The following is a 21,318-nucleotide window of genomic DNA, read 5'->3' as shown; positions in this document are numbered from 1 at the left end:
ATATAGGAATAGATCCCTCTGTGTGTAATGACTTTATATAATATATAAGAATAGATCCCTCTGTGTGTAATGACTCTATATAATATATTGGAATAGATCCCTCTGTGTGTAATGACTCTATATAATATATTGGAATAGATCCCTCTGTGTGTAATGACTATATAATATATAGGAATAGCTCACTGTCTGTGTAATAACTCTATATAATATATAGGAATAGATCCCTCTGTGTGTAATGACTCTATATAATATATGTGTTTCCCTTTTTGTATTGAATAACTGAAATAAATGAACTTTTTGATATTCTAATTTATTGAGACGCACTTGTATGTTTTTCCTTTGGATTTCCTCTAGTTTTCAGTTCAGATTGCTAAGGCCCCGGACCTCTTGTAAGGTAAATAGAGCCATGACCCATAGTAATAAATAAATACATAATGGTAAAAGCTGTGTAATCACTTCTTATAGCAGATTATTCTGTTGAATGTTCACTTTTTTTCCAGCTTCAATGTCTCGAAGCTGGTAAAAGCCATACGTAGTGGAGGTCTCGAAACAATGTCCCCTTTCTGCCACCTATAACCTGGCTTTAGATCTACATATAGAGTAAATTCACCTTTGGGTCTACATATCAAGCAAACCCGGCACAGACATTATGTAGAACAAGCTCCTTTAATTTAGAAATGACTTCTTTCTATCATGTTTTCCTTTTTTTTTTTTTAGACAGAAATTACCTAGACTTTCCAGTAAGTGCATATTAGGCTACTTCAGTGTAGCTGTCCCGATTCATAATACATGTCGAAGGTAATCTGGCAGCCGTTGCCTCCTGTGAAAGCAAATATCAGATACTGATTACCTCCTAAGTAGTGTTACCCGCGCAGTTTGCTTCCTAAGTAAGCAGTGATTTCCGAATGACTAAAGGATTTTAAGTCATTATCCGATTGCAGGTTTTGATTATGCGTCAGCCTATCCGTTAGAGATGTCCTGAAAAACCTTTCAGCGGAGACGCGTTGCTCCCACGTGAAAACAAGTTGCAGGCGTCCTCGAGACAGGAATATATTAGTGTCTGGATTTATCACACTGTGTAAAGCCATAGATCACTTGGTGATCAATATATGTAAGCCTGACGCTATCAGTTTAATGGAGACGTTTGCTTAAATGCCGTAATAAGTGACCTCGCGCTCTTCACCGACGTATATCGGTCACTAGAGGCTACATAGTAAAATTTCAGGACCACCGTTACCCCCATTCAAGGCCATGAGGACACTCTAATTCCCTAGAATGGAAGGGTAGCATGGCTCTTAAGACAATTATCCACTCCCTTATTTTCTAATATTGCATTTTTGCAATTGGGTTTCATTCAAACTTTATAAAGACTACATTTGGGGAATAATGTGACAAGGATGCTGGATAGGTCCAACCACAATAAATAAAATTGCCAAATCTTACCTTACTTGGCTTAAGCGGGCTTTACACGTTACGATATATCTAACGAGATGTCGGCGGTGTCACGTCGTAAGTGAGGCACATCCGGCATCGTTAGTGATATCGTAGCGTGTGACAGCTATGAACGAGCAGAAATAATCACCTTCTCGTTCATTGTTGACACTCATATTCTAAAAATTGAACGTCCTGTTGTTCATTGTTCCCGAGGCAGCACACATCGCTCCGTGTGACACCCCGGGAACGATGAACTGCAGCTTACCTGCGACTGCCGGCAATGCTGAAGGAAGGAGGTGGGCGGGATGTTTACGTCCCGCTCATCTCCGCCCCTCCGCTTTTATTGGCCGGCCACTGTGTGACGTTGCTGTGATGCCGAATGTCCCTCCCCCTTCAGGAAGTGGATGTTCGCCGCCCACAGCGAGGTCGTTTAGAAGGTAAGTACGTGTGATGGGGGTTACAACATTGTGCGACACGGGCAAGAAATTGCCCGTGCCGCACAAACGATGGGGGTGGGTGCGATCGCAAATGCGATCGTACTATAAATTGTAACGTGTAAGGCAGGCTTTATACATTATAAAGTTGATACTTCAAGATGGATTAATTTGGACATCATGCTGTGTCAACATCTTAACGGGAAACTTTCCTTCATAATCCTCCATTGTAGATCCAGGTGTTCTGATGTTCTCCCATCCAAACAATGGTCCCTACTAAAAGTATTGGAGTATGTTGGGTGCCGCCATCATTGTCCATCCTCTGACAGATCCAACTCTTGAGGTGTGAATGAAACCTTGTCCACCGGTTTTTGGTGGCTTATCACCCCTCAAGCCAAGTCGTAATTGCATTTCATCCTTATAGTGTGTTTTGTAGATGAATGTTTCTCTGCACAAAAGTGGTAAACGATTGTGCCAAAAAATTCAACACTTTTCAGTCCTATTGATCTTCGTCGATTGAAAGCCACCTCTTGGTATAGCTTGGCCGATGTAGATGTCCTTCTTGTTCTTTGATTTCTCCTTTGACAATAGTCATCGGAAATTAAAGTGAGACCATGAATTATCTCGATTTACCAAGAAAAATCTTTTCCATACATTATAAGAACACTCCAGGCAAAATCTGTGTTATATCTGGTGATGACATTGAATGACTCAAGATTTCCAAGAAGACCAAAGACTCAATGTCATCATCCCTTAGGCGTAAAATATCACCTCGGATCTGCCCGGAGTGTTACTTTAATCTTCTTCGCTGATAAAGTCAATGCACAGAAATGTTGTGAATGCTTTATATAGAAAGTCTTAACTCCTCTTTTCTTCATGTTGTTTTAGCAGGTTTTGCTGATGTTTTATATTTATCCGATGTTTACAGACTGTCTCTGTTAAAAACCACAGGTTCACCCCATACGAGTGGTATAACCCACACCCGTGCAACCCTGACTCAGATGTCGTGGAAAACAATTTTACTTTGCTAAATAGTTTCTGGTTTGGAGTTGGAGCTCTCATGCAACAAGGTACTAAGGTCACAACTTGATTGTCAGACACCTCCCACAGTCTGCTTGGGGCCTTCTGTGCTGGTAAACTCCACTGCCGTACCCCCCCACCATAATATACTGTAAACCCTTATGCCAGCTTAGTGGAACACCAAGCTTCCAAGTAAAGTCATCGAAAAGAGAGATGGCGAGTGATGTCATCAGAAAGAGATGGCGAGTGATGTCATCAGAAAGAGATGGCTAGTGATGTCATCAGAAAGAGATGGCTAGTCATGTCATCAGAAAGAGATGGCTAGTCTTTATGGTCAACAGCAATCTCCAAGCTGTAGATGATGTCATTTCACACATAATTCGGAGGAGCATCTTCTAAAATCTGATTTCAGAATAACCATACAAGAAAAAAAAATCATAGAAACCATCACATATTGATCAAATCGACAGCAGACCATTTGCCAAATCCAGTCTACGTGTAACCCTACCATTGGTGTAAACTCATTTAACTTTTCAAAAAAATCAGCTCTCGGCATCGATATCACCTGACTGTATTTTAAAATGTTCTTGGGACCATGAGATTTTTATTTCTTAAGGAGATTTTTTTTCTTAAGAGATAGACACAGACTCTTAGCTCCAAAACTTTTATTGGCCCAACAGGCAACCATGAGATGATTTACCGATCGTAAGTGTTGCTTAGTTCATGAACGATTGGTGGTTAGGAACAAGTGAGATACTCCGATGTAGCGACTCGATGACAGTGCTATCCTCAGATGTTGTAACCAGTTGTTTTTCTGTTGTACGTTAGCAAAATAGTAAAATGTTGAGTTCTCTTCTTTTTCATAGACATCTTGATGGTTAGCCAGTTCTTCAAAGTATGAAACCATGCAAGGTTCTCACCAAGTTCCTTACAATTCATCCTTAATACATTTTCTTTGCATCATCATACCCTCTAAACTTTCTCAACAAAATATTTACTACAGTTGTTCTTGAAGAGATATTTCTCGAATAGTATAAGGATGACTTGACCCAACAGAAGACAGAAGTTTCCCCAAGGGCATCACTAGTGAGGTCCTGTAGAAATCATGGTGAAATCATAGCTAGATGGTGGGTCCATCGGTGTCGGTTTTCTTCGTAACACAACCCCACACTTGTTCACAGGTTGCGTCTGGAGATGTGAGTGAGGATGAGGCACGATATCACCTGTGGAGAGGTGTGGTGGTGTCCTTGGTGTCTTTTCTACTCCTAGACTACCCCTTGAAATTTATAAAAACATAGGTCATACCCTAGACCAGAATTCCCCAACTCCAGTGCTCAAGGCCCACCAACAGTCTCCTTAGTATTGCGCAGGTGATGATTCCAACACATATACAATGCTAAGGAAATCCTGAAAACATGACCAGTTAGTGGGCCTTGAGGACTGGAGTTGGGGAACTCTGTCCTAGACCAATTTACTCCATCTAGAACTATCCAAAAAGGTAAGTGTTCTCTATAGATGTGTCCTTCCTTACCTTTTGTCTTGGCTCAACATGACCACAAGTAGACCAGCTTTGGAAAAAAAATATCAGGATTTTTCGATACTCTGTCAGGAGATGTATATGCTAAATGTGTCTATATATGACTACTTATTGGCTGTGATATGGACCTTCGACTGTTGATGGTCTTTGTAGCATGTTTAGATATTGTTTTTGAATTGTATCGTTAGAAAACAGTTTCCTTAACCAAATTTTTGGGAAAGGTAAGAGTGGACACACCTCTATATAAAGCCGGTCAAAATAAATAATATATATATCTCTGAAAGGTACTCTAGGGGTAGGATAGCTTCATAATTCCATAGTATTTAAGGTTGAAGGTAGACTTAAGTCCATCAAGTTCAACCCATGACCTAACATGTTGATCCACGATAATAGATATTTTAGTCACTCTCCATTACATAGAACAAGAAAATGATGGAACCATTGGGTTATCTTTTAGCATAAAGATAATAAAAATGAAGCCATCGTCCAAAGACAAAGTCGTAAATCTATTTCATTGTACAAATATTATGAAGGCTGATCCCTAATATCTCATGTAGATTAGAGGACAGATTATATGATAGCAATAATCCTGAGTGCATGATGCCCTGTGTGTCTGATTTGTGTCTTCATGACTTCCAGCATAAATTATTACCTTATCTCAAGAGCAGAATGGAACAAGTCATCTTCCGGTTAATCACTCATCAATCACATTTGCTCGTGAAAGTTCCATAACCAAACGAGTTTACAACCAAAGACAAAAAGAATTAGGCTGTGTTGACCGTATCATCCATCATGGCTTCTGATCCTAAAGGGAACTAAAACAGAAATGGCTCTGTCGACACTACCATCACGGCTTCTGTTCTTAAAAGGGGCCTGAAAAATTGATGGCTACGTTGACGGAACCATCAAGACTTTTGACCTAGAAAGTAGTGGCTCTCTTGACACTGCCATAATGGCCTTGGTTAACAGGAGGCTTCAAACGTAGATGACAACTCTAGGATAGGTCATCAATATTTAGAATGGTTTGACTCCAATCCCCGGCCCACACCCAATTTTAAAACTGAAGTAGTCACGGCACTCTAGTGAGGGTTGAGGCCTAGATTTGTGCGAATTCCCCAAAATTCTCTTTCAAAATTTGATACTTTTTAAGTTAAATTTGTTCTGAATTGAATCTCCTCTCAAAAGATGTTTTGAAGTTTTTCAAGACCACCCAAAGCACAATAAACTAAAGACTGGGAAAAAGCTAAAAAAAAAAACAATAAAAGCTTTTACTGACCTACACTAGGCTCGATCCTCACCCTTACTGCCTCCACAGCTCCAGGCCAGATGTTCCTCTTGTTTTGGATCCGTAATCAGTGTGGATCTCTCGATACCGACTAGACCTCACTTGGTCAGGGGGAGCTTAATCCACTTTGACATGTCCCTCCATGAGGTTCTTTGGGGTGGAACACACATAACTGAAGAAAATTTACATGTGTTCCACCCAAGCAGAAGGCCTAGTCAGATCTAGATTGAAGACTAATCCAAAAAACAGTCTGAAGCGAGGAGATAGGACAGTTGAGGATCAGGCCTAGGACATGTAAGTATACAGCATAATGGTGGCCAGCTGGCCAGAAGTTTGTGGATTCATTCGACTTAAACACCAACAATTTCAGATTCTGTCCAATATGACATTTTTAGGAAACTCGGAACTGGTTTATTTACGAAACGATTTGCTCTTCTCCCATTCGAGGTTTAGGGCATCTTCAAAGCTTTGATTCTTTATTCCACCATTCACACGGATGCCAGTAGTTGGCCCTAATCCAATTTAACTTCGATGATGATGACCTATCCTACGGGTTAACCATTTGTTTTTAAGTCCTGGAGGTTTTTATTTTAACAAAGCTTTGTCAAACATGTTGGATTCAATTTTACACAGATGTCACCAAATCCTGACAGATCCCTTTGAGTTATAATGGAGTGTTTTACACCAAGGATAGGCCCGGAGACTAAGCTTTTCTTGCCATCAATAACACTCAAATGTAAGAAAATGTTATATTTACTGATACGTGTAAATCAATATTTTCCTGTTAGGGCGTGAATGGAAGGTCCTTGGAAATACCGTTGTTCTTTGAAGGACAAACTCTTATTTTACGACTCTTAAAGAGGAGATATATAGACTAAAAATAATGAATTTGAAAAAATGTCTGATGATATATTTACTTTTATATAATCACAAGACTCAGAGAGAATAATAATTAGCTAGTGATGAATAGTATGTTGATATAGCAGATCACCTTGGCATGCCTTTACTTTCCAAGGTGACTTTTTATTTGTTGCACTTAGATGCAGCAGATCTGATGAGGACATAGAAGCATACCTCACTACACAGACCTACCTCCCCATACAGGCCCATCTCCCCATACAGGCCCATCTCCCCATACAGGCCTACCTCCTCATACAGGCCTACCTCCCCATACAGGCCCATCTCCCCATACAGGCCCATCTCCCCATACAGGCCCATCTCCCCATACAGGCCTACCTCCCCATACAGGCCTACCTCCCCATACAGGCCTACCTCCCCATACAGGCCCATCTCCCCATACAGGCCCACCTCCCCATACAGGCCTACCTCCCCATACAGGCCTATGTCCCTATACAGGCCCACCTCCCCATACAGGCCCACCTCCCCATACAGGCCCATCTCCCCATACAGGCCAACCTCCCCATACAGGCCAACCTCCCCATACAGGCCTACCTCCCCATACAGGCCTACCTCCCCATACAGGCCTACCTCCCCATACCGGCCTACCTACCCATACCGGCCTACTTCCCCATACCGGCTTGTCTCCTTATACCAACCTGCCTCCCCATGCAGGCCTATGTTCCCATATGTAACTATCTTCCCATACAGGCCCACCTCCCCAGACAGGCCCACTTCACCACACAGGCCGATGTCTTCATACAGACCCACCTCCCCATACACCCATACAGGCGCATCTCCCCATAAAGGCCTACCTCCCCACCACAGGCTTACCTCCCCACACAAACCTACATCCCCATACCGGCCTATCTCCCCATACAGGCTCACCTCTTCATACAGGCCCACGTCAATATTTAGGCCCATCTCTTCATAAAGGACCACCTCATCGTACAGGCCCATCTCTTCATACAGGCCCATCTCCCGTATAGGCTTATCTCCCTATACAGGCCCACCTCCCCATACAGGTCCATCTCTTCATACAGGACCACCCTTACTCAGGTGTGACTTCTGAAACAAGATAACTGCATTTAACAGGTAAGTATTTTTTTTATTATTATTTTGTGGCTTTTATGCCAGTTTTGTCTTTTTTTGAGCCCAGATAACCCCTTTGGGCTACCTTTCCATTGAAATGCTGCACATTTGGGGGTATAAAAACCGAAACGTCTTACTGTTCCAGGAAGTTGCATGAAATTTATAGAAATCTGATGCCCATCGTGCTTCTGTTTTTTATACTGCAGAAATTGACCCGGGGTGTGATTTTAAAATTCGCGACATGTCAATTCCTCTTGCGGTTAATGTGCGTTTTATTTGCAGATTTTCCTCACAGACTTGAATGAAATGCCAAAAATTTGCATATAAAAAAAAATCCTGAATCCAACGATGTATCACTTAGTTTACTGGGTTCAGCAGTAGTGACACAATCGGAGTTTTTAGATGTAGCAAGTAGCAGTGCTCAAAAAGCTAACCCCGCCTACAACATAGCTCTCTGTGTACAATGTATATTGACAGTGAGCTGATAATCAATGCTAGGGGCGTGGTTAGACCAGGAGGCACGCAGGCACCTAGTTCGACAGTGCTAACCTCCTGCTTAACCCCTTCACGACCATGGACGGATCTTTCCGTCATGGATCGTGTCCCGATAAGCCCTGCCCCCTGCCGCGGGCAGGCGGCGTGGATCGGCACACATATCAGCTGTTTTCAACAGCTGACATGTGTGCCTACATGTTCCGAGTGGAATCGCATTCCACCCGGAACATTAACCCCTTAGATCTCGCTGCCAAAGTCTGGCAGCGAGATCTATATGCGCGCGGCCATGTTTTTTACTTACCACCGCCCCCTCCGGACGTCATGTGAGTGATCACCTGACGTTCGGTGGTTGCCATCGTAGCACAGGGTCATGTGATGCCGCCTGCTGCTATGAAGTTTCACTTTCATTCTTCCTCGGCAGAGGAAAAAAGAAAGTGACTATTTCTGCTGTTTACAGCGGTATAGCTGTGATCAGCAGATAGCGATCAGCGATCGGATTGCTGATCGCTATAGCCCCCTAGGGGGACTAGTCAAATAAAATACAAAAAGTAAAAAAAAAGTTTTAAAAAATTAAAAAAAAAAAAACCTAAAAGTTCAAATCACCCCCCTTTCCCCCCATTGAAAATTAAAGGGTTAAAAAATAAATAAATATACACATATTTGGTATCGCCGCGTTCAGAAATGCCCGATCTATCAAAATATAAAATCAATTAATCTGATTGGTAAACGGCGTAGTGGCAAAAAAATTCCAAACGCCAAAATTACGTTTTTTGGTCGCCGCAAGTTTTACGCAAAATGCAAAATGCAATAACAGGCGATCAAAACGTAGTATCTGCGCTACCATTAGAAACATCAGCTCGAGACGCAAAAAATAAGCCGTCACTGAGCCATAGATCCCAAAAAATAACGCTACGTGTTTCGGAAAATGGCGCAAAACGTGCGCCACTTTTATTGGACAAATTTGCGAGTTTTTTTTAACCCCTTAGATACAAGTAAATCTATACATGTTTGATGTCTACAAACTCGCACCGACCTCAGGCATCATACCTACACATCAGTTTTACCATATAGTGAACACTGTGAATAAAACATCCCAAAAACTATTGTGCCATCACACTTTTTTTGCAATTTTTCCACACTTGGAATTTTTTTGCTGCTTTCCAGTACACCATATGGTAAAACTTATGGTTTCATTTAAAAGTACAACTTGTCCCGCAAAAAACAAGCCCTCATATAGCAAGATTGACGGAAAAATAAAAAAGTTACGGCTCTCGGAAGAAGGGGAGCAAAAAACAAAAACGCAAAAACGGAAAGTGCCCCGGGGCTGAAGGGGTTAATAAGTGACACATCCCTGAAATCAGTGTCTCAGCCCCTACTTCATGCTCCCTTCAGGTTACATAACAAAAAACATGCTGACGAATTCCCTTTAACTGGCAGCTTCAGTAAGCATTACCCTCTTTGTTGGAGAGGTCACCTTCTGAGTCTTGAAATTATAGGAATAGGATTGGGAGTCCCAGAGCCATCTTTCCCCCTTACTCTATGACTACAGAAGGAGTTTTAGTCTTTAGGATTCACAGAGAAAGTAAATCTATCTGCGAGCCTCAGGTGGGATTCTACCTCTTATCCTTGTCAGTTGCAGAGGTCAAAAGTGGGAAGTCAACGTCTAACTTTCGGGACAATAGAAAAGGGTTATGGGCCACAATATTTGCTATAATGGAAGTCCTAGAACTTACTTTCCTCCTCACTGTAAGACTGCTGTAGAAGTTTCAACAAAGCATACGCCCTGCCATTCCATTTGTAGAGAAAGAAAACTAATTTGAGTGCCAGCTTCAGGTCGGTTGCCACTGCTCAACCTTGTGAGTTGCAGAGGTCAGACGTGAGAGCTCAATGTCTAACCTCCAGGACAATAGGTTAGTGTTGAGGACCACAATCATTGCTATATAAGATAGAAATCCCAAGTCCTACCTTCCCCGTTATTGTATGACTGTATTAGTAGTTTCAGCTGAGCATACGCACTATCATTCCATTTGTAGATGAAGAAAACCAATTTGACTGCCAGCTATGGGTAGGATTCCTCCTCTAGGCTTTGTCGGTTACAGAGGTGATAATTGGGAGGTCACCTTCTGACCATTAAGATGACTGCTCGAATGTAAGTTTGGAGTCCTTCTATACTAGTCACTGTAGGGAAAGAAAAGCAGTTTGCCCTCCAGCTTTAAGTAGGATTTTCTTTCTAATCCTGGTCGGTTGCAGAGGTCAGAAGTGGGAGCTCACCTTTTGACCATTAGGACAATAAGGTAGGGTTGGTAGTCACACCGATTGCTAGAAGTCCCAAGTCCTAATTTCCTCCTCACTGTATGACTGTAGGAGTAGTTTCAGTTCAGCATACGCGCTGTCAATCCATTTGTAGGGAAAGAAAAGTAATTTGCCCTCCTGATTTTAGTAGGATTTTCTTTCTAAGTCTGGTCACTTGCAGAGGTCAGGAGTAGGAGCTCACCTTTTCACCATTAGGACATTAAGGTAGAAGTCCCAAGTCCTACTTTCCTCCTCACTGTATGACTGCAGTAGTAGTTTCAGCTGAGCATACACACTTCCATTCCATTTGTAGGGAAAGAAAAGTAATTTGCCCTCCAGCCTTAGGTAGGATTTTCTTTCTAAACCTGGTCGGTTGCAGAGGTCAGACGTAGGAGCTCACCTTCTGACTATTAGGACCATAAGGTAGACGTCCCAAGTCCTACTTTCCTCATCACTGTATGAATGCAGTAGTAGTTTCAGCTGAGTGTATGCACTGTCAATCCATTTGTAAGAGGATTTAATCTCTTAGCCTAAGGTAGGTTTGGAAGTCAGACCGATTGCTAGAAGTCCCAAGTCCTACTTTCCTCCTCACTGTATGACTGAAGGATTATTTTCAGCTGAGCATATGCACTGCCATTCCATCTGTAGGGAAAGAAAAGTAGTTTGCCCTCCAGCTTTAGCTAAAACTTTCTTTCGAAGTCTGGTCAGTTGCAGAGGTCAGAAGTGGGATCTCACCTTCTGACCATTAGGATAATAAGGTACAAGTACAAGTCCCAAGTCCTACTTTCCTCCTCACTGTATGAATGCAGTAGTAGTTTCAGATGAGTATATGCACTGTCAATCTATTTGTAAGAGCTTCAGTTAGGATTTAATCTCATAGCCTAGGGTAGAGTTGGAAGTCAGACCGATTACTAGAAGTCTCAAGTCCTACTTTCCTCCTCACTGTATGACTGAAGGATTAGTTTCAGCTGAGCATACGCACTGCCATTCCATCTGTAGGGAAACAAAAGTGGCTTTCCCTCCAGCCTTAGGTAGGATCTTCTTTCTAAGCCTGGTCAGTTGCAGAGGTCAGAAGTGGGAGCTCACCTTCTGAGCATTAGGATCATAAGGTAGACGTCCCAAGTCCTACTTTCCTCCTCACTGTATGACTGCAGGAGTAGTTTCAGCTGAGCATACGCACCGTTAATCCATTTGTAGGAGCTTCAGGTAGGATTTCATCTCTTAACCTTGTTAGTTGCTGAGGTCAGAAGTAGGAGCTCACCTTCTGAGCATTAGGATCATAAGGTAGACGTCCCAAGTCCTACTTTCCTCCTCACTGTATGACTGCAGGAGTAGTTTCAGCTGAGCATACGCACCGTCAATCCATTTGTAGGAGCTTCAGGTAGGATTTCATCTTTTAACCTTGTCCGTTACAGAGGGTAGAAGTAGGAGCTCACATTCAGACCATTAGGACCATAAGGTAGATGTCTCAAGTCCTACTTTCCTCCTCACTGTATGACTGCAGGAGTAGTTTCAGTTGAGCATACGCACTGTCAATCCATTTGTAGGAGCTTCAGGTAGGATTTCATCTCTTAACCTTGTTAGTTGCTGAGGTCAGAAGTAGGAGCTCACCTTCTGACAAATAGGACCATATGGTAGACATCCCAAGTCCTAATTTCCTCCTCACTGTATGACTGCAGTAGTAGTTTCTGTTGAGCATATGCACTGTCAATCCATTTGTAGGAGCTTCAGGTAGGATTTCATCTTTTAACCTTGTCCGTTACAGAGGGTAGAAGTAGGAGCTCACATTCAGACCATTAGGACCATAAGGTAGACGTCTCAAGTCCTACTTTCCTCCTCACTCTATGACTGCAGGAGTAGTTTCAGTTGAGCATACGCACTGTCAATCCATTTATAGGAGCTTCAGGTAGGATTCCATCTCTTGGCCTTGTCAGTTGCCAACGTTATAAGTGGGAAATCATCTTCAGACCCTTAAGACGACACTTGACAACTGTTTATTTTCCAACAGCTTCTGGACTAATTGGGTCTTAATTAAGTCTACACAATGAGACTTGACTTGAGTCAATTTTATGTGGCTCCATCAAGGATTTGTAGATACATCAAAAAAAAATTATTGCTATTTTTGAGAATAAAAATTACTCGAAATTCACCCATGTCTTTATCTCTTGATTTTCTTTCCCGTTAAGCCAACCTAAGTGGCATAAGGTGTTACAGTGCCGGGCCTTTGTATTAGACCGTGTCCACCTTTTTGTGCATTAGAACCTCGTTTCCATTGTGTACGATCTCCCGATAAGTCGCATCTCTGGAGTTTACCAGCATCCACAGCACACTGTGGGATGCAGTGTCCGCTAGTTACCATTACCTTGGGTACATGACAGTCAGCCCCAACCAGACTCTGCTTGTCTATCAAGAAATGAAAAAAAAAAAAAATATATGAAAAAAAAAAACCTCAGCATAAATTGCATAGTTCTTGTGATGGCAAGCGGGTCGCCAAAAAAAAGCTCCTTCATCAATGGAAGAACGCATGGGTTTATTTTTTTTTTCCAAAAATAAAAATGGCCGTTTGTTCCATGGATGAAGGCGCTTGGCCTACAGAGTGTGAACGTCAAATAAGAGATGGATCGGTGTGTACCCTCAGCACTTGGTGTCATGCTCTTCTTGCATTGTGCAAAATGGATGTTGTGCTTGACTGGAAGCCGTTTTGTTTCAATTCTTAAGTGTGATGATCAGACTTTCTCTTTTCTGCAGAGCGTGAGCAAAGTCTGGATCAGGATTGGCTGTCATGTCTGCCATATTAAAGAGACTTCAGCAAGTATTGTCTCTGACCCAGATTCCTGATAGAAACACTTGCATGCTGATGTTGTCCTGTATATGTTGACTTGCAATGATCTGGGATTTGAGGCCAGGTACAAGAGGTCTCCGGCTCTTCAGGTCGGGGTCGGAAGTCTTTTTTTTTTTTTTTTTTTTTTCGTGATGCCTGAAGAGCCAGATGCCCGATAAAGTATCCGTATAAAACATTCATAAACCATTCATGTTACTATTTAATAGTTTTATAAAATGTATATATATGTGTAATAAAATACAATAAATTAGTTATCAAAATTAATTAAAAAAAAAAAATAAACAATGACCTGGTCAAAAAGCACATGGATGAAATAATAAGGGATAATGATGAGTGAGCCATGCTCGATACTGGTAACTAGTGATGAGCGGGCACTACCATGCTCGGGTGCTCAGTACTCGTAACTAGTGATGAGCGGGCACTACCATGCTCGGGTGCTCAGTACACGTAACTAGTGATGAGCGGGCACTACCATGCTCGGGTGCTCAGTACTCGTAACTAGTGATGAGCGGGCACTACCATGCTCGGGTGCTCTGTACTCGTAACTAGTGATGAGCAAGCACTACCATGCTCAGGTGCTCTGTACTCGTAACTAGTGATGAGCGGGCACTACCATGCTCAGGTGCTCAGTACACGTAACTAGTGATGAGCGGGCACTACCATGCTCAGGTGCTCAGTACTCGTAACTAGTGATGAGCGGGCACTACCATGCTCGGGTGCTCAGTACTGGTAACTAGTGATGAGCGGGCACTACCATGCTCAGGGGCTCTGTACTCGTAACTAGTGATGAGCGGGCACTACCATGCTCGGGTGCTCAGTACACGTAACTAGTGATGAGCGGGCACTACCATGCTCGGGTGCTCAGTACTCGTAACTAGTGATGAGCGGGCACTACCATGCTCGGGTGCTCAGTACACGTAACTAGTGATGAGCGGGCACTACCATGCTCAGGTGCTCAGTACTCGTAACTAGTGATGAGCGAGAACTACCGGTAGTCGTAATGACCAGTTGGATGCTCGGATGGGAGCAACTTGAGTACCCAAGTATAATGGAACTCAATGGGGACATCAAACATTTTTCTAGAAGATCTCCTGGAAAAAATATTGAGTTCCCCATTGACTTCCATTATACTACTCGGGTACTCAAGTCCCGCCCATCCGAATGTCCAACTGCTCTTTACGAGAACCGAGCACCCGAGCATGGTAGTGTTCGCTTATCACTAGTTACGAGTACCCGAGCATGGTAGTGCTCACTCATCACTAGTTACGAGCACCCGAGCATGGTAGTGCCCATTCATAATAATAATCTTTATTTTTATATAGCGCCAACATATTCCACAGCGCTTTACATACATCAGCAACACTATTCCCATTGGGGCTCACAATGTGAACTAAATTTCCTATCATATGTCTTTGGAGTGTGGGAGGAAACCGGAGAACCAAGAGGAAAACCACGTAAACAAGAGGAGAACATACAAACTCCTTGGAGATGGTGTCCTTGGTGGGATTTGAACCCAGGACCCCAGCGCTGCAAGACTGCAGTGCTAACCACTGAGCCACCATACAGTGCTAACCACTGAGTCACCATGCTGCTCATCACTAGTTATGAGTACCGAGCACCCGAGCATGGTAGTGCCCGCTCATCACTAGTTACGAGTACTGAGCACCTGAGCATGGTAGTTTGACGCCCTGGGCAAGCCAGGGGTCACAGGTCATAACACCACCACACCCTACACCCCAGTTAGGAACACCTAGGCTAACCAAAAATCCTTGTTGCCTTCCTCCAGGGGCTGGTGTCCACACCAGGGGGTGGGCCAGGCGGTTGGCTCCGCCCACCGAGGAGTACACAGCCCTGGAGGCGGGAAGAACCAGGCAGTTTAGCTCAGGCAGAGCTTGAGTGAAGAGTTAAGTTAAGGAAGTGAAAGTAGAAGGAAGTGAAGTGGTAGAGGAGCTTGAGTAAAGGAGTAAAAGTGAGAGTAGTAAAGCCTGAAGTTAGTCCGGGTGTGTGCCCCGGACAGTGACAGCAAGGTCAGCAGACGGCGGTGATTGTCCGCAGGGGGACTGCTCAGAGGTTGCTGGAAGGACCTCGGACGGGTGATGACCCGGCGGTCTGGAGCAGTATACGAAGAACAGTCAGCACCAGTGGCAGGGGCCTTTCGGATCCCGGCAAGGCTAGGAGTCGCCGTGAATTTGCCAAATCCGTCAGTGAAGGGGACGACTGTCTCCCAACAACCAAGTCCCGATTGAAGGCAACAGTCCAACCGTTACAGAGAGACACCGCCACCGCCAGGGCACCAGTTTCTCAGGGCCAGCGCCTGCGGGCAAAGTAGGGCTCCTCCGGCCCATATCCAAGCCGGGTAGCGGGTTACCGGTGGGAACCCATCGCAACCATCATCATCTTAGGTGCAGGAAAAGGGACCGTCACCGTCAACTACTGGGAAAAGCAAGTGCAGCCGTCCGTGGGAACCGTCTTTCCAGCCGTGTGTTTTACCGAGAACTGTGTTATCGTCTCAGGCTGAGTGAGTACCACAGTGCCGCAAGGCACAGCGCTGCCCCCGCGTCCCTGCGCCCACCAAGCCCTGCATCTCCCACAACCAACCCCCTACCCACGGAGGGGAGAACTAACGTCTAGCTGCTCCATACCATCACTCCCGGGATCCCCATACAGAGCAGCGGTGGTGTCAACAAATCACCAAAACCGTGGGTGGCGTCACGGACAATAAACAATCCCCACACCCAAACCCCTTTCACTCACGGGCGAGGAGCGCCGCTAGAGTCCCCGGGATCCGGCCCATCGCTCGAGCCACCGAGCAGCAGCAGGCAGCGGCAGCCGGACCCGAGCAGTGGGAGAGCGCGGCGTCCCCTCCTCCGCCCGCGACAGTAGTGCTCACTCATCACTAGTTACGAGTACTGAGGACCTGAGCATGGTAGTGCCCACTCATCACTAGTTATGAGTACTAAGCACCCGAGCATGGTAGTGCCCGCTCATCCCTAGTTACGAGTACCGAGCACTCAAGCATGGTAGTGCTTGCTCATCATTATTGCTCTGAAATATGTAGCGTGTCTGCCTATTCTACCATAATCCGTTAATTTCCGTAATCATCATATAAAGCCTCTTTTCACCAGTGGTGGCGCTGCAGGGAAATTAAACACTTGCTGCCAGGTTCCCTTCCCGATCACTAGGGATTGAGGAGATCAAGACATTCTGTGATCTACTTTTAGGTCTTAGATGAAAGAGCCTTGGAGGAGAGGCGTAGAGATCAGCCAACATGGTGCTCCTTCCAGAGGAGAAACGGGCCTGGACAAAGGAGTGTTTGCGAAGAGGAGTGCAAAATAAAAGGGGGAAAGATGGAGGGGAAAGGAATAGAGAATCGCTGAGACCTCCACCAAATCATTTCTGCAGCGCTCTCCTCCATCACAGTGTCGGGGAGCAGAGGATGGATCTGTGCGGGGCCTTATATCACTTCTGTAGTGAGGGGGCAGTGCATAGAAATCCCTTCCTCTCCGGCACCGATAATTAGATGTCTGTGTCTGATAATTGCTCTGCGTTGTGTTCTGTGTTTCCTGCCTCTGAGTCTCAGGATTTGACTGAGACTCTCTAGATAAAAGTGCCAATTAGCAGTGACAATGACACACTAGGAGCCCATCAGGCCCATGAGATGCCCTCGAGTGGTGCATCCTGAGCGCTATTCAGTGTCACATAAATATGGAGGTATAGATCAGACCCGCTGACGATTAATGAGCCCGCGAGACGCTCACCGCCCGGATCACATCAGGGAGGCTGCCATAATTGAATAATGCCGCTTGCTTCAAGTGTAAACACGCTCAGGCTGGTAGCGGGCACACCGACTGGCACGAGGATCCATCATACCCCAGAACCAGAGCACATAGTTATAATAAAGTACTTCATCATGAGAAGAAGCTCAGCCCCGCGTCACTCCGCTCCTGTCTCATCCACATGAGATTCGGAACACAAACTGGGTCACGTAGACCATTTTTGAGGACTTTAGGTGAACCCATGTGGTATTCATTACATTGTCAAGGCGTCCTCGGTAATGTAGATTCAGATTTAGAACCTAAAATTATGATATAGAGTTGTACAGTGCGTTGCAAAAGTATTCACCCCTCCCCCCTCCCCTTGCATTACAGCCTGTGTTTAAAAATTGTTGTAATTTAATTTGTATGTGATGCATCAGCACTAAATAGCCTGATTTGGGGAAGTGAGGTGAGAAAATATAGGCAAAAATTAAATTTTTGAGATAAAATAAATAAAAAATGCCATGTGCATATGTATTCACCCCTTTTGCTATGAGGCCACTAAAAATTTCTGGTGTACGCAAATACCTTCAGAAGGCACATGATTAGTGAAAGTAAGTCCTCCTGTGTGCAATCTAAGTGTCCCGGGGTCGGTCAGTATATACACATCTTTTCTGAAAGGCAACAGAGGCTGCAAAAGGCTCGACAACACCATGAAGACCAAGGAGATCTCCACACAACACCATGAAGACCAAGGAGATCTCCAAACAACACCATGAAGACCAAGGAGATCATCAAACAATACCATGAAGACCAAGGAGATCTCCAGACAACACCATGAAGACCAAGGAGATCTCCAGACAACACCATGAAGACCAAGAAAATCTCTAAACAACACCATGAAGACCAAGGAGATCTCCAGACAACACCATGGTAACCAATGAGATCTCCAGACAACACCATGAAGACCAAGGAGATCTCTAAACAAAACCATGACGACCAAGGAGATATCCAAACAACACCATGAAGACCAAGACTAAGGAGATCTCCAAACAACACCTTGAAGACCAAGGAGATCTCCTACAACACCATGAAGACCAAGGAGATTTCCAAACAACACCATGGCAACTAAGGAGATCTCCAGACAACACCATGAAGACCAAGAAGATCCCCAAACAACACCATGACGACCAAGGAGATATCCAAACAACACCATGAAGACCAAGGCCAAGGAGATCTCCAAACAACACCTTGAAGACCAAGGAGATCTCCTATAACATCATGAAGACCAAGGAGATTTCCAAACAACACCATGACGACCAAGGAGATATCCAAACAACACCATAAAGACCAAGACCAAAGAAATCTCCAAACAACTCCATGAAGGCCAAGTAGATTTCCAAACAACACAATGAAGACCAAGAAGATCTCGAAACAAGTCAGAAGTGGTGAGAAGTACAAGTCAGAGTTGGGTTCTAAAAAAATATCCCAATCTCTGATGATCCTCGAGAGCACAATCAAATTCATTATCATCAAATGGAAAGAATATGATACCACAACAAACCTGCCAAGAGTGGGGCACCCACCAATACTCTCAGCTCGGACAAGGAGGGTATTAATCAGAGAAGCAGCATTGAGACTAAAGGTAACTCTGAAGAGGCTGCAGAGTTCCCAAGCAGAAACTGGAGTTTCTGTCCATACGACCACAATAAGCTGTACACTCCATACAGTTGGCCTTTATAGAAGAGTGACCAGAAAAAAGTCCTTACTTACAGCCAAAAATTGGAAGGCTCATTTTGGTTTTGCCCAAACACATGTGGTAGACTCCCCAAGTGTGTGGAGGAAGGTGCTGTGGTTAAATGAGACCAAAATTGAACTTTTTGGCCACCCAAATAAACGCTATGTCTGTTGCCAATCCAGCACAGCTCATCACCAACAAAAAACACCATCCCCACTTAGGACTGTCAGTTTTTTTAAACAATTTTTTTTTCACTATCCCCACAGTGAAACATGGTGGTGGCAGCATCATGCTGTGGGGATGTTTTTCAGCAGCAGGTACAGGGAAAATGGTCCAAGATGAAGGGAGGATGGTTTGTGCGAAATACAGGGAAATTCTTGAGCAAAATCTGTTTCAATCGGTCAGTGATTTGAAACTGGGACGGAGGTTCACCTTCCAACAAGACAATGACGCAAAGCTACTGCTAAAGCAACACTCGAGAGGTTTAAGGAGACACATGTATATGTATTGGAGTGGCCGAGTCACAGTCCAGACCTTAGTCCAATTGAGAATCTGTGATCAGACTTGAAGATCACTCTTCACCAGAGGAAACATCTAACTTGAAGGAGCTGGAGCAGTTTTGTCTTGAGGAATGGGCAAACATCCCAGTGGCACGATGTGGAAAGCTCATAGAGACTTATCCAAAGCGGCTTCAGGATGTAACGTAATTTCCGCAAAAGGAGGCTCTACAAAATTACTTTAGGGGGTGAATACTTATGCACACTGAAAAGTTGTCAGTTATTTTGTTCTATTGGTTGTTTGCCTCCCAGTGTTCTTTTCATGAACTGATGCAAACCCTCAAAGAAAACAGTTAAATTCTAGGTTGTGATGTAGCAAAACACACAAAAAAAACCCAAAGGGGTGCGAATACTTTTGCAAAACACTGTAATTATATGTAAACATGTATAATATTAAATGTAGATAGATACATGATAGACTGATCCTTCACATTGGCGCTTGTCACCCTGAGGTGCCCATTAGTTGTTGTTGGGGGGCAGCAGAGGTCGCCAACTTCTCCTCCTCCTCCTCCTCCTCCCTCTCTAGAGGCATCGTCTCAGCCTCACAACTTCTCCAGCCTCATTTTTAATGTTGTATTATTTCCGGTTTAGGAGGAAGATGACGGATACGGCCCAAAAGTGATCAAAATGATTATTTTTATATTAAATGTTAATATCGATATAGACCTAAAACGATCTAAAATGACATAAACACATATAACGACATGGAGCATAAAGTACAGAATAATGCATAGGTCTTATAATTACCGGACACCGCCGCCGCTTTACAAGTGGCAGCCAATAAGAGCTCGGCTGTCATCTTTTAAACAGGTATAAGACACTCAACGCTGCTCTCTGATTGGCTGCTTTGGCTTAATGTGCTTTTTGACCATAATAATAAGTGTAATAATGTAACTAATAGGGTTAAATCTAAAATCCTAAAAATTAAATAGAAAGGGGTACATACATTTCAGGCAGGGCTGGTATTATATATGTTCGTATATATGTCGTGCTTTATAACACCCGCTATGTCTTACGACAGGATCAGAGCTAATGCCCAAAGCCCTTTCTACCAGAATAGTTGGCGGTATTTGGTGGTTTTTTACCCTGATCATCATCTCTTCTTACACTGCAAACTTGGCGGCTTTCCTCACGGTGGAGAGAATGGAGTCCCCCATCGACTCTGCGGATGACTTGGCCAAGCAAACGAAGATCGAGTACGGGGCCGTCAGAGACGGGTCCACAATGACCTTCTTTAAGGTAAGAAGTAATTTGTTCTTTAGCGTTGTTGGGTGGAGGGGAAAAAAGAAAGACCTTGTTTGTACAATATGTATCAGAAAATAAGAAGTAAGAGTCAAGAGCTGGAATTCGGGGGGTCGCCACAAATGTAATGGACATGTAGGGAGGGGTGGAAGGTGAGCTGTGACATCCCAGATTGTGAATGAAGGATCATGTAATCTGTACTGTATGTAGAGGAGTTATCAGTCATTGTACAGGGAGAGGAGGAGATCTGTGATAACATCTATTGTGAATGGAGGCTCCAGCGTTATCTACTGTATAATGTTATCAGTCTCTCTACAGGAGGAGGAGGTGAGCTGTGACATCACTTATTGTGATCCTGTGTTATCTACTGTATATAGAGATGTTATCAGACATTGTACAGGAGGGTGAGGAGGTGAGCTGTGACATCACCTATAGTGAATGGTGAATCTTGTGTTATCTACTTTATATAGAGGTGTTATCACTCATTGTACAGGAAGAGGAAGAGGTGAGCTGCGACATCACCTATTGTGAATGGTGGCTCCAATGTTATTTACTGTATATAGAGATGTTATCTGGCATTGTACAAGAGGGGGAGGAGGTGAGCTGTGATATCAGCTATTGTGAATGGTGGATTCTGTCTTATCTACTGTATACAGAGGTGTTATCAGTCATTGCACAGGAGGAGGAGGTGATCTGTG

At 43.9% G+C, this 21,318-nt stretch overlaps 1 protein-coding gene across 5 annotated transcripts in view; it reads left to right on the top strand.

Moving 5' to 3' along the window:
• Nucleotides 1–21,318, top strand: part of GRIK1 (glutamate ionotropic receptor kainate type subunit 1) — a 473,929-nt gene that overhangs the window by 398,356 nt on the left and 54,255 nt on the right. For all 5 annotated transcript variants that reach the window (XM_075335032.1, XM_075335029.1, XM_075335031.1 and 2 more), the window contains 2 exons: nucleotides 2,820–2,938; nucleotides 20,400–20,617. In XM_075335032.1, the coding sequence (XP_075191147.1) occupies nucleotides 2,820–2,938; nucleotides 20,400–20,617 (337 nt within the window). The remainder of the gene's footprint in view (nucleotides 1–2,819; nucleotides 2,939–20,399; nucleotides 20,618–21,318) is intronic.

Source organism: Anomaloglossus baeobatrachus, chromosome 2 (genome assembly GCF_048569485.1).
Source record: "Anomaloglossus baeobatrachus isolate aAnoBae1 chromosome 2, aAnoBae1.hap1, whole genome shotgun sequence".
NCBI lineage: Eukaryota > Metazoa > Chordata > Amphibia > Anura > Aromobatidae > Anomaloglossus > Anomaloglossus baeobatrachus.
This window is presented reverse-complemented; position numbering and strand designations above follow the sequence as displayed.